At 42.4% G+C, this 13,219-nt stretch overlaps 1 protein-coding gene across 1 annotated transcript in view; it reads right to left on the bottom strand.

The window, feature by feature from the left end:
• The window catches only part of adcy1a (adenylate cyclase 1a), a 100,418-nt gene that overhangs the window by 64,082 nt on the left and 23,117 nt on the right, over positions 1–13,219 (bottom strand). The window contains 2 exon segments of the mRNA XM_061683629.1: positions 2,506–2,633; positions 11,009–11,120. Of these exon segments, the coding sequence (XP_061539613.1) occupies positions 2,506–2,633; positions 11,009–11,120 (240 nt within the window).

Here is a 13,219-nt window from a genome sequence, read left to right as displayed (position 1 = left end):
AGGATAAGACCCAAAAATGCACGACTCCAAAATGAATGGGCAGTTTAAAAAAAGAGAGATTTAATATACGGGCAGAGGTCAGTACACAGGCAGGCAATCCAAAAAAAGCAACAGTATCCAGAAACGTGAGGCAAAAAGGCGAGGTCGATAATCTGAACACGGTCTAGTCTTACTGTGAGTCTTTGACGTGGTAACAAGGAATGCTGGAACGCGACGACAAGGTACAACGAACTGGCGACGAGAAAGAATGACACACGAGGTTAAATGCAAGGGGTAATTAGGGTGAACGAGGCACAGGTGGTTAAGACGGTCTCAGGAGCAGGTGTGTATGGAACAGGGGGAAGACAAAAACCGGAACACACACCCATGACTTTGTCTCCTCTCTTGAAGATGGTGACAAGCAGGGGAATCCCTGAGTTCAGCAAGGATTTCCTCCTTATTCTAATGTTTCCACAGAGGCAAGGGAGTTTTGGCCTGCCTTGCATGAGGATTTCTCTAGGGATCCCATCTGGTCTAGAGGCCTTGTTATTGCCCAGTTTCCTGATGGCATCCAGGAGCTCATTTTTGGTGGGAGCCGCTCCCAAATACTCCATGATAGGTCGCTCAACAATTCGATTGATGGTTTCTAGCTGTGTTGTTTCAGTTCAGAAGCTTTTGGAACATTTATTGCCATCTGGAACTGATGTCAGTTTAATCTTTCAGCAGAAATTGTCAGAAATTGTCCATCTTTGGAGTGGAGGAGCTTGAGACCGCCATACATGGCTTTGGTGGCATTGAATAAACCCTGACGTCACCTTAGTCAGTACGCCTCTGTATTTCTTCTCCACCACCTCTACTTTGCTATGGAGTGGGCCTGCCATTTTTCTCTCCTGTTAATGTCATTCCACCAAGACCAAAAGGATATCCTTTTGGGATTGAGAAGTTATTTGAATTCACTGTCATTATCGTTGACACAGTCTTGGTGTTTGTTGGTCTTGTAGTCAATAGTGTCCCGGCTGGCTTCAAGTAGGATAGTTGCTTATCACCAGTGCATAGGATAGTTTGAGGTGGCATTTCCAACACCATCTTTACATAAAGTGTCGTTTCAGAGTTTGCGATCCATGCCAACCCTCTCATTGAAATCCCTAAATAGGAGAATCCTGTCTTTCTTCAGGATTTTTAAAAAAAAATAAATGATAAATGCACGCATCCCTGGAGGTCGGCACTCATTTACATGTATTACCTCAGTGCCACAGTTATCCAAGTAACGGCGTGGCAATCAAAGGAACCATAACTGATTAAATAAGCCATTCGCAGTTTCCCTGTACAAGCCGTGTGTACATAGACTTGCATGGCAAGGCCGGCCAGCGGAGGCCCTCAAACAGCGGGTCACGAGTGCCATTCGATCGTGGGTGTGTGTGTGAGTGTGTGTGTGGGTGTGCGTGAGAGTTAAGCCGGGGTAATGCCACGCTCTCTCATGCCCGTTCAGGGTGCCTTCTGCTTGGCCTCCATTCTGACAAAGCCCGCTGTCAAAAATAAATAAATGAATAAATAAAGAACCAGCGCCGATCACCGTACAAGCCAGCCTAAGTGTTCGTCCAACCCCCTCACATCCAACACTTCCAGCCTGGAGCTGGGACATCCAGTATGGAGCAGAGACTTCCAGCGCGTAGCTGTGACTTCCAGCCTGGAGCTGGGTCTTCCAGCTTGAAGCGGGACATCCAGTATGGAGCCGGCACTTCCAACCTGGAGCTGGGACATCCAGTCCTGAGGCGCCAGGACATTCAGCATGGAGCTGGGACATCCAGCATGGAGCTGGGACAACAAGGCAGAAGCCAAGACTTCTCGCCTGGTACCGCACGGTGGCGCGCAGAACTCGGCCACCCGTGATGGACCCACCGCCACAAGCAGGGCGGGTGTTTTGGAATATGCAGCGTCCGATTCACTGTCCGACCCGTCATTTGTGTGTCGATCTGCCTTTTCAAACAGTTTTCAAACAGCCCATGCAACTTCAAGAGCAGGGGAGGGAGGGATGAAATCTGCATGTCTTACTTTTTTTAGGCTTTTTGTGTTTTTGGGGCCCCTTTTGCCACAAAAACCCAAGATACCTAGATTAGAAGTATCTCAACAATTGAGGATTACAAATTATCATATGTATCTAAATTAGTCCTCTAAAATCTGTGGAAGCAGATTTAAAAAGCTCTTAACAATCACTGCACATACGGTAAACGAGAGACATGAAAATGAGCCACAATGTCGGTTATCATCATAGGAGTAATCCGCTATTCTTACAGTATCATTATTAAATAATTCTATTTTGTAGAATTCTTAAATAATTAATTTAATGAATAATGACAAGTTAGAAGTATGACCTGTGACCTTCGTGAGCATAAGCAGTACAGAAAATTATTCAATGGGTGGTTGAATGGATGGATGTACGGATCGATAGAGATAGAGGTATGATCTGAAATATTTTATGAAGAGAGTAGAGGGCGTAAGGGGAGCATACATGTTTGTGTGACTCACGCTATGGTGTCAATCATGTCAAGGCCCATCTCTACACAGCAGTGGGCATGGTCAGCCTTTGGTTGGGTCAACCCTGACACACAGTAATAACAGTCCCCCAGGATCTTTATTCTCCTGCAGTGATTCTCCTATTGACATAGAGAAATGACATCAATAATTAAAATTTTCAGGTCCCATAAACTAAATAATGTGTGTGTGTGTGGGGGGGGGGGAGTAAAATTATCTGAAGAAAAACGTAACGTAACGTCTAACAGATGAGGTGAGACTGGAATCCCTGTGGACCATGATGTTTCCAGATGACATTGTGATCTGCAGTGAAAGCAGGGAGCAGCTGGAGGAACAGTTAGAAAGATGGAGGCATGCACTGGAAAGAAGATGAATGAAGATTTGCCGAAGTAAAACAGAATATATGTGCATGAATGAGAGGGGTGGTGGGGGAAGAGTCAGGCTACAGGGAGAAGAGATAGCAAGGGTGGAGGACTTTAAATACTTGGGGTCAACCATCCAGAGCAATGGTGAGTGTGGTCAGGAAGTGAAGAAACGGGTCCAAGCAGGTTGAAACGGGTGGAGGAAGGTCTCAGGTGTGTTATGTGACATCTCTGCTAGGATGAAGGGCAAAGTTTATAAAACAATGGTGAGGCCAGCCATGATGTACGGATTAGAGACAGTGGCACTGAAGAGACAACAGGAAGCAGAGTTGGCGGAAATTAAGATGTTGAGGTTTGCCCTCGCAGTGACCAGGTTGGATAAAATTAGAAATGAGCTCATCAGAGGGACAGCCAAAGTTCGATGTTTTGGAGACAAAGTTAGAGAGAGCAGATTTCAATGGTTTGGATACGTGCAGAGGAGAAATAGCGAGTATATTGGTAGAAGGATGATGAGGATGGAGGTGCCAGGCAAGAGAGCTAGAGGAAGACCAAAGAGAAGGGTGATGGATGTCGTGAGGGAAGACATTATGGCAGTTGGTGTTCGAGAGGAGGATGCAGGAGATAGGCTTACATGGAAAAGAATGATGCGCTGTGGCGACCCCTAACGGGACAAGCCGAAAGGAAAAGAAGAAGACAGTGCAAAGTTATTGTCAATAAATAAAAATGTTATGTTCGAAAATGTTCGAAAAGTTTTTAATTTTCTCCAAACTTACCACGCTGGTGTGCTTGGTCATGGTGATATTATTGGCGTACAGTACTCATCATAGGCAAGTCACTTTCCTGAGTCGCAAGGAATTAATGTGTTTCCTAGTTCCAAACCCCTGCCATTCTGAGATGAGATAAATAGATAAAATAGCAGGTTCCAGATTTCAGAGAGTTGTGTTTTGTATTTCACAGTTAACACCGCCGCCATGCCGCTCTCTCTCTGCACAGCACTCTATGCACAATAGACAATAGATATAACCATCATCACCGCTCACGGACCTTGTGAATCGGAAGCTAATTCAGGGTGGGGGCGATTGTAATTGAGTTGGATGCTAATTGTCTGTGCGTGGGAGTAGACGCTAATCATCGATGGGTTGGGAGGGTGCACTGTGTCTAGGTCGACCCCCCAACCGAGGGGGGAGCAAGGCCCAGTACCAAATTCTCCGCCGACCGGCCAGTGTTTGGGGACCACTGGAGTACTGAACCCCTTGATACGGGCTGTTTAGTCCCTGTACGACAAGTGCCAGATCTTGGTCTGTATTGCAGGCAGAAAGTCAGATTTGTTTCCAGTGAGGGTTGGATTATCCCAAGGCTGCTCTTTGTCACTGATTCTGGGTTGGGATGAGTATCAGCACCTCCAAATCTGAGGCCATTGTCTCAGTCAGAAAAAGTTGGTGTGCCCTTTCTGGCTCATGAATGAGATCCTTCCCCAAGTGGAGGAGTTCCATTACCTTGGGATCTTGTTAACGAGTGATGGAAAAATGGAGCAGATATCAATAGGCAAATTGGTGCAGCGTCTGCAGTGATGTGGACTCTGCAGTGGTCTGTCGTGGTGAAGATGGAGCTGAGCTGGAAGGTGAAGCTCTCAATTTACTGGTCGTTCTATATTCCGACCCTCAACTACGGTCACAAGATGTGAGTTGTGACCGAAAGCAAAAGATCACAGATACAAGCGGCTAAAATTACTTTCCTCCATAGAGTGTGCAGGGCTCTCCCTTAGAGATAGGGTGAGAAGCTCCATCATCTGGGAGGAGCTCAGAGGAGAGTCACTGCTCTTCTGCAACAAGAGGAGCCAGATGAGGTGGCTCTGGCATCTGGTTAAGATGTCTTGTGAATGTCTCCCTGTTGCTGTGTCCCAGGCTCATCCCACCAGGAGGAGGATAAAAGACTGTGTCTCTTGCCTGGCCTGGTAATGCTTCTGGATTCCCCTGGGAGAGCTGGACGAAGTGGCTGGGGAAAAGGGAAGTTTGGGATTTCCTGCTTAGACTGCTGCCCCCGGAACCTGACCCATAGTAAGCAGAAGAAGACCAATGGCTAGATGGATGGTGTGTTTGCTGGAGCTCCCAATATATTCTAGTCCAAGAAGATAGAAGATGCAAACAAGGGAGGCAATGAAAAAAAAAGAGGAAACTCGACAGTTTGTTACATTCCTAAAATCATGTGTCAAACCTGATGGAGGCAGTGTTGGTGTATATATGATTTCAAATCAAACAGTCTCACTGCTCATGTGACTGCTGAGTGGGTGCAAAAGTAACTTGAGTCAGAAAAAAATTGATATTCTCTGATTTCCAATCCTGATCTTCCTGATCTCAATGCTATAGAGCAAGACAAGATAAGTTAAATGAAGGCGGCTGCAGTGAAGGCTTTGCAAAGAACCATCAGGGACGAGACTCGGATTCTGGTGAAGTCCATTGGGTCCAGACTTCAGGCAGTATTTTATTGTTGAAGCTTTTCAGTTTTAAATTATTGTCAGTGACTGTTTTTCTCAATGTCTTTATGTCTCAAAAGTATTCAAGTCAATTGAGTTTCTGTTGTTGTACTAGAGCGGCTCCAACTACCAGAGACAAATTTCGTGTGTTTTTGACATACTTGAAATAAAGATGATTCTGATTCTAATATTTACATTGATGTCATTTTAGCACAATACTGTTGAGCCATTGAATGGCTGCATTACCCAAAATATTTAATGTTTTTATGAAAGTATTAACCTTTCAATTCATTTTGGTGGTGTAGGCAGCACAGTGGGGTAATGGTTAGCATGTCTACCTCATAGTTGACGGGGCTTTCTGTGTGTAGTTTGCACAAACTCTGGTTTCCTCCGACATTCCAAATACATGACATGACCCAAGAGAGGACAAGTGGTACAGAAAATGGATAATGTATGGATGGAGAGAGAGATGGAGGGATGGATGTGGTAAGTCAATATCACTATGAAGTCCCTTTGGTGATCTCATCAGAATCATTCAGTCATCATGGAAATACAGTTGAATAATTAAACACTGAGGTCTTATTATAAGTCGCCAAACATAGAAGTACAATGATAAGTCTCTTAAGTGTACAAACTCCATTTCCAATTAAGTTGGAGCGTTAAACTGTAAATTAAAAACAGAATGCAATGATTTACAAATCATTTTCAACCTACTGTAAATTCAATTGAATACATTACAAAGACATGATATTTAATGTTCAAACTGATGAACATTTTTCTTCCTTTGAAAATATTCTCTGATGCCTGCAACACGTTCCAAAAAAGCTGGGACAGGGGCAACAAAAGACTGGAAAAGTTGAGGAATGCTCAAAGAACACCTGTATGGAACATTCCACAGGTGAACAGGTTAATGTGCAACAGGTGAGTGTCATAAATTGGTATAAAAAGAGTATCCCCAAAAGGCTCAGTTGTTCACAACCAAGGCTGGGTTCACACTTTGAAACAACTGCATGAGCAAAACAGTTTAAGAACAATGTTTGTCAATGTAAAATTGAAAGGAATTTAGGGATTTCGTCATCTAAAGTCCATAATATCATCAAGATTCAGAGAACCTAGAGAAATCTCTGTGTGTAACCGGTACGCCCGAAAACCAACATTGAATGCCTGTGACCTTTGATCCCTCAGTTGGCACTGTATTAAAACTGTCATCATTGTGTAAGGACATGGTCACGTGGGCTCAGGCACATTTCATAAAACCAGTCGGGTAACACAGTTTGTCGCTACATCTACAAATGCAAGTTAAAACTCCACCACGCAAAGAGAAAGCCATACATCAACAACACGCAGAAACTCTGCCTGCTTCTCTTGGCCCAATTCTATCTAAGATGGACGGTGGTCTGATGAGTCCACATTTCATATTGTTTTTGGAAATAATGGACGTTGTGTCGCCTGGGCAACCTGTTATGGTATAGGGGTGTGTTAGTGCCCATGGCATGGGTAACTTTCACATCTGTGAAGGCACCATGAATGCTGACGGAACATACAGGTTTTGGAAAAACACATCCTGCCATCCAAGCAATCCCTGCTTATTTTAGCAAGACAATGCCAAGCCACATTCTGCACGTGTTACAAAAGTATGGCTTTGGAGTAAAATAATGTGAGAACTAGACTGGCCTATCAGCAGTCCAGACCCGTCTCCCATTGAAAATGTGTGCCGCATTATGAAGTGCAAAATACGACAACGGAGACCCCAGACTGTTGAGCAACTGAAGTTGTACATTAAGCAACAACGGGAAAGAATCCACCTACAAAGCTTCAACAATTAGCGTCGTTAGTTTCCAAATGCTTATTGAGTGTTTTTAAAAGGAATGGTGACATGGAAAGGAAACATGCCCCTATCCCAGCTTTTTTTGGAATGTGTTGTAGGCATTAAATTAAAAATGAGTGAGTATTCTGTTTTAATTTGCGTTTTACAAAATGTCCCAACTTGATTGGACCTGAACAATACCTATAAATGCTTTCAGTAAGATAATATTGTTTTAAGCTTTGTGACATTTTGACGAAAAGGGTCTTCATACCGGTGTGACACATCTGTTACTCAGGCAGGTTAGCAGCAGCAGTGGCCCATCCGTCTTTGAGTAAGTTTAGTTTGTTATGCAGCATCCAAGTGGCCTGACAGCTCTGACACAGGCGGTTTGAAAGTAAATGTCTCCCTTGCCAATGTGACATGCTATAAATCTTTATTAGGCTGCAGCTACACCGATACATGAAGACAATATAACCTCATCCCAATTATACCATGTAACGGATTACTGACTACTGAAGCACTGATTGCTCGCCACAAATCACCTCATGTCTTGTTCATTCTCCCCCTCTGTCTCTGCTGGTATTAAATCATGGCTTATTGCTAGGATACAGAATGAAGTCAGGGGGGATAATCCTTGTGATCATGTGACTTTTGTGCATGTGTCTGAACGTACAGACCAAGTCTAAACTGTCTGTACTGATCATGTCGCTCACAAGAGATGGAGGTCAAGAGAGTCACATATAGCATAGGAGTGGCGTAAATGGGGTGTACTCAGAATTTACTCATGTGCTCCGGTATTAAATGTATCAGCCATATACACGCCACAGCTTTGCCCAATAGCAATATACATGCAATAGATATATACCTATGTATATATACCGTTATAATAGAACTGCCTTTTATTGTGGCCAACCGATGGCACACCTGTGCAATAATCATGCTGTCTAATCAGCATCTTGATATGCCACACGTATGAGGTGGGATGGATTATCTCAACAAAGGAGAAATGCTCACTAACACAGATTTAGACAGATTTGTGAACAATATTTGAGGGAAATGGCCTTTTGTGAATGGAGAAAAGGTTTTAGATCTTGGAGTCCAGCTCACAAAACATGCGAGCAAAAACAAAAGTGTTGCATTTATATTTTTGTTCAGTGTAAATTACAATAAATTCCTGTTTTCCCCATTGTTTTACTGCAAAGAATTACAAGTACATCAGGAAAATCTTCATATTTAATGAGCATAATACCTGATTCGGCGGCACGGTGGCTGACTGGTTAGAGCGTCAGCCTCAAACTTCTGAGAACCCAGGTTCAATCCCCGGCCCCGCCTGTGTGGAGTTTGCATGTTCTCCCCGTGCCTGCGTGGGTTTTCTCCGGGCACTCCGGTTTCCTCCCACATCCCAAAAACATGCATTAATTGGAGACTCTAAATTACCCATAGGTGTGACTGAGAGTGTGAATGGTTGTTTGTTTGTATGAAAATGGATGGATGGATGAATCCCTTACAAGAACCAACAGGAATCTAAGAAATTTCACCTGTACTGCACCTACATTTTTTAGGATGATATCCATCCATCCATTTTCCAGACCGCTTATCCTCACTAGGGTCACGGGCGTGCTGGAGCCTATCACAGCTGACTCTGGGCGAAAGGCACCCCGCCTGTCGCCCAGAGTCAGCTGGGATAGGACCCTGAACAGCTGGGATAACACCCTGAACTGGTCGCCAGCCATTCACAGGGCACATATAAACAAACAACCATTCGCACTCACATTCACACCTACGGGCAGTTTAGAGTCTTCAATTAACCTACGATGCATGTTTTGGGATTCTTGGTATTGTTACTGTATATTGTCTGTCTGTATGTGTTACTACGGCATTTATGTGTAAATATTCCTTATTTGTAGGTAAATCCCTCCCGTGATCTAATGCTAATGTTAGCTAGCCCGTCAATTGGGTTTTCCATTGACTGATAGCATAAGCTAGCGATTTCTAAAAGGATGTGTGTCTTGTATTTACAACCCCAATTTGAATGAAGTTGGGACGTTGTGTTAAACATGAATAAAAACAGAATACAATGATTTCCAAATCATGTTCAAACTATATTTAATTGAATACACTACAAAGACAAGATATTTAATGTTCAAACTGATCAATTTTATTGTTTTTGACAAATAATCATTAATTTTATCATCATTAATTTTATGGTTGCAACACGTTCCAAAAAAGCTGGGACAGGTGGCAAAAAAGACTGAAAAAGTTGAGAAATGGTCATCAAACACCTGTTTGGAACATCCCACAGGTGAGCAGGCTAATTGGGAACCGGCTTCTCTGGGTCCGAGCTCATCTAAGATGGACTGATGCAAAGTGGAAAAGTGTTCTGTGGTCCGATGAGTCCACATTTCAAATGTTTTTTTTTCATCTGTGAAGGCACCCTGAATGCTGACGGAACATACAGGTTTTGGAGAAACATATGCTGCCATCCAAGCAACGCCTTTTTCATGGACCCCCCTTTTTATTTCAGCAAGACAATCCCAAACCACATTCTGCACGTGTTACAACAGCGTGGCTTCGTAGTAAAAGAGTGTGGGTACTAGACTGGCCTGCCTGCAATCCAGACCTATTTCCCATTGAAAAGGTGTGGCGCATTATGAAGCGTAAAATACGACAACGGAGACCCCGGACTGTTGAACAGCTAAAGCTGTACATCAAGCAAGAATGGGAAAGAATTCCGCATACAAAACTTCAACAATTAGTGTCCTCGGTTCCCAAATTTTTATTGAATGTTGTTAAAAGAAAAGGTGATGTAACACAGTGGTAAACATGACGATGTCCCAGCTTTTATGGAACGTGTTGCAGCCATAAAATTCTAAGTTAATGATTATTTGCTTAAAACAATAAAGTTTATCAGTTTGAACATTACATATCTTGTCTTTGTTGTTTATTCAATTAAATATATGTTGAACGGGATTTGTAAATAATTGCACTTCTGCTTTTATTTATGTTCAACACAACATCCCAACTTCATTGGAATTGGGGTTGTAAATATTCAATGTGAGTAATTATTTTTGTTGTGCATTTAGTTTTTCATCTCATTTAGTTTTTTCATCTCCCCTTCGTTTATTTCAGGAAGCCCTTCCAAGCTGCTGGATCTATATATTGTGCAGCATATAAAATGAGCTCCCAGTTTCAATGACGCATTTGGCTTCCTTGTTACTTTTTTTTTTTTTTTTTTTTTTAAGAAGAAGAAGCAGAACACAAACAATTCGGAGGAATTTCATTATTCAAACCATTGTAATTGTAATATGAATTCTTATAGTTTACACACTGTTGTAAAAACACGAACATAAAAGATCATTATCATCTGTTCAATAATCTATTTATCATCGGAACATTTGACCATTAACTCTATATGAACTGAAAAATATAGAAAATATGAACTTTGTATAAGGTTTTGGACTTTGTCTGTGGGAATTTTCGACTATTTATTCTGAAGAACATTCTTGAGGTCAATGGATGAGAGGATGGCCATGTCCATCACAGAAGGGGTGTATTAAGTGCTCAGTGTTCTTCCACTCTAAACTCATCCAACTATGTCCTTATTGGTCTTGGTGTGTGCACTGTGACACAGTTGTGTTGGAACAAAAAAATGGCCTTCTCTAGACAGTTTCCCCATGATTGGAAGCATAGAAATGTCCAGACTGATGTTGTGCAAACTAAGTCAAACCCCCGATTAATGAGCCATGTCTCAAAATATTTTTAAATAGTACCTGTAAATTATTTCCTTCATCTATCATATTATTGGTATGATATCACTGAATGGATTATAACAGACAAAAAAAGCCATGTACTCACTGTAGCAAGTTCATCAAACTTCCCAAAGAGCTCATTGAGCAATTTGACCAATTCTTGCGCAGTACACTGGGAAGCCAGGCTGGTGAAACCCACAATATCTGCGAACAATATGCTGTCAAGACAGAAAAAAGAGAGGTTAAAACACCAGATGAAAACCTAATTTTCTAATATTATTTTCCATCACATTTTGAACACAAAAGAGGATCGTGACATAAAATACTCAACAGGAAAAGATGTGGATGATCAGAGTGAACAAAAACTTATGTGAATGTATCACATTGCTCACTACCACTTAATCAATTACAGGTTTTAACTGAATGCTTGCTGGCTACCTGATTGAGTGAGACTGATGAAAGCTACTTAGCCCCAATTTCCTTAGAGACAGGCCAAATGGTCACAAGACAAGTCAACATGGAGCTCACACACTACTGTATGTTTGACTGTACACTGCTCTCGATGGAGTAGGAGTCGTGGCTCTAGTATTTTTTGTGAAAAGCTGGGATATTTGTGGGATACTTGTTTTGTGCTGATGGGAATCCCAAGTTTTTATTTTTTATTTTTATTTTTTACAACAATAGGTCATTGAGCTTCATAAGGCAGATGGACTCGTGAGAATACTGGTTTGTAATCTCACAAATCCTTTTTTCCAAGCTGTAGACTGATACGCATGTAAACACACAGAAAAAAAGGAGGTGAAAATGTAAACAGAAAAAGTAAAATTATCTGTCCCCAGAAGTAATATTACCAATGTTCTCCCATCTGGCTTTAACAGGGGCAATTGGCTCATGCTAATACTGCAATGTAATTCAACACGTCTGTTCCCTAAATTGACACACCCCACTTCAAATTCCAGGTTTTTCTGATTTTATCCAATGTTAATGTGACCAATAACCTGTACAAGTCATCCATCCATCCATCCATTTTCTACCGCATATCCGAGGTCGGCTCGCGGGGGCAGTAGCTTTAACAGGGACGCCCAGACTTCCCTCTCCCCAGCCACTTCATCCAGCTCTTCCGGGGGGATCCCGAGGGGTTCCCAGGCCAGCCGAAAGACAGTCTCTCCAGCGTGTCCTGGGTGGTCCCCGGGGTCTCCTCCCGGTGGGACATGCCCGGAACACCTCACCGGGGAAGGCGTCCAGGAGGCATACGAATCAGATGCCCCAGCCACCTCATCTGGCTCCTCTCGATGTGAAGGAGCAGCGACTCTACTCTGAGATCCTCCCAGATGACCGAGCTTCTCACCTCATCTCTAAGGGAGAGCCCGGACACCCTGCGGAGGAAGCAGGGTGTCCGGTGTTGTTCTTTCGGTCATGACCCACAGCTCGTGACCATAGGTGAAGGTAGGAACGTAGATCGACCGGTAAATCGAGAGCTTCGCCTTTCGGCTTAGCTCCTTCTTTACCACAACGGATCGATACAAAGTCCGCATCTGTACAAGTCAATTTAAAAAAAAAAAATTCAATAACCTGGTTGCATGAATAGTCATACAATCAAGCTAATACTTTATTGCAGCACCTTGGGGTTTTATTACAGCACTCAGTCATTTTGGGTACAAGTCCATCAGCATGGCACATCTTGATGTGCCATGCTGATGTGTTTGTCACATTGCTAGGGCATCTCATGTGCACAGCCCTCTTTAGTTCACATCACAGATGTTTGATTGGATTCAAGTCTGGACTCTGGCTGGGCTATTCCCAAACCTTAATCTTCTTATGGTGAAGCTGTTCTTTTGTTGGTTTGTTTGTGTGCTTTGGAGCACACTGAAAGATGCTCCTCTTCATCTTCAACTTTCAAGCAGAAGCCTGAAGGTTTTGTGTAAACATTAACTGGTATTTGGAACTTTTCATAATTCCCACCACCTTGACAAAGGCCCCAGTTGAAGAAAAACAACTAACTACTGAGTTGATAACGCAAACTGTTGATAGCATGACACCATTTTAAGATGAAATTAACAGTATTTTATAAGTGGTATAGAATAGGAGAATACATAAATGATCATTCCTGTATTGATACATGTTTAGTTGTTTTTTGTTTGGAACATACAATGAATGCGTACAATAATTAAAATCACGTATATATATGCATGGCAGTCAAAATGTAATGAGCCAAATTTAATTTTTAACCTACTAATAATTGATTTTTTTCCCCAAAAAAATGTTCATGGTTTGTAGTTTAAATACATGTTTGAAGGTTTTTTTTCCTTTAAGTTTT

This window comes from Phycodurus eques, chromosome 8, assembly GCF_024500275.1.
Source record: "Phycodurus eques isolate BA_2022a chromosome 8, UOR_Pequ_1.1, whole genome shotgun sequence".
In the NCBI taxonomy this organism is placed as follows: Eukaryota; Metazoa; Chordata; class Actinopteri; order Syngnathiformes; family Syngnathidae; genus Phycodurus; species Phycodurus eques.
The sequence above is the reverse complement of the archived record's forward strand: the minus strand, read 5'-3'. Positions and strand labels throughout refer to the sequence as shown.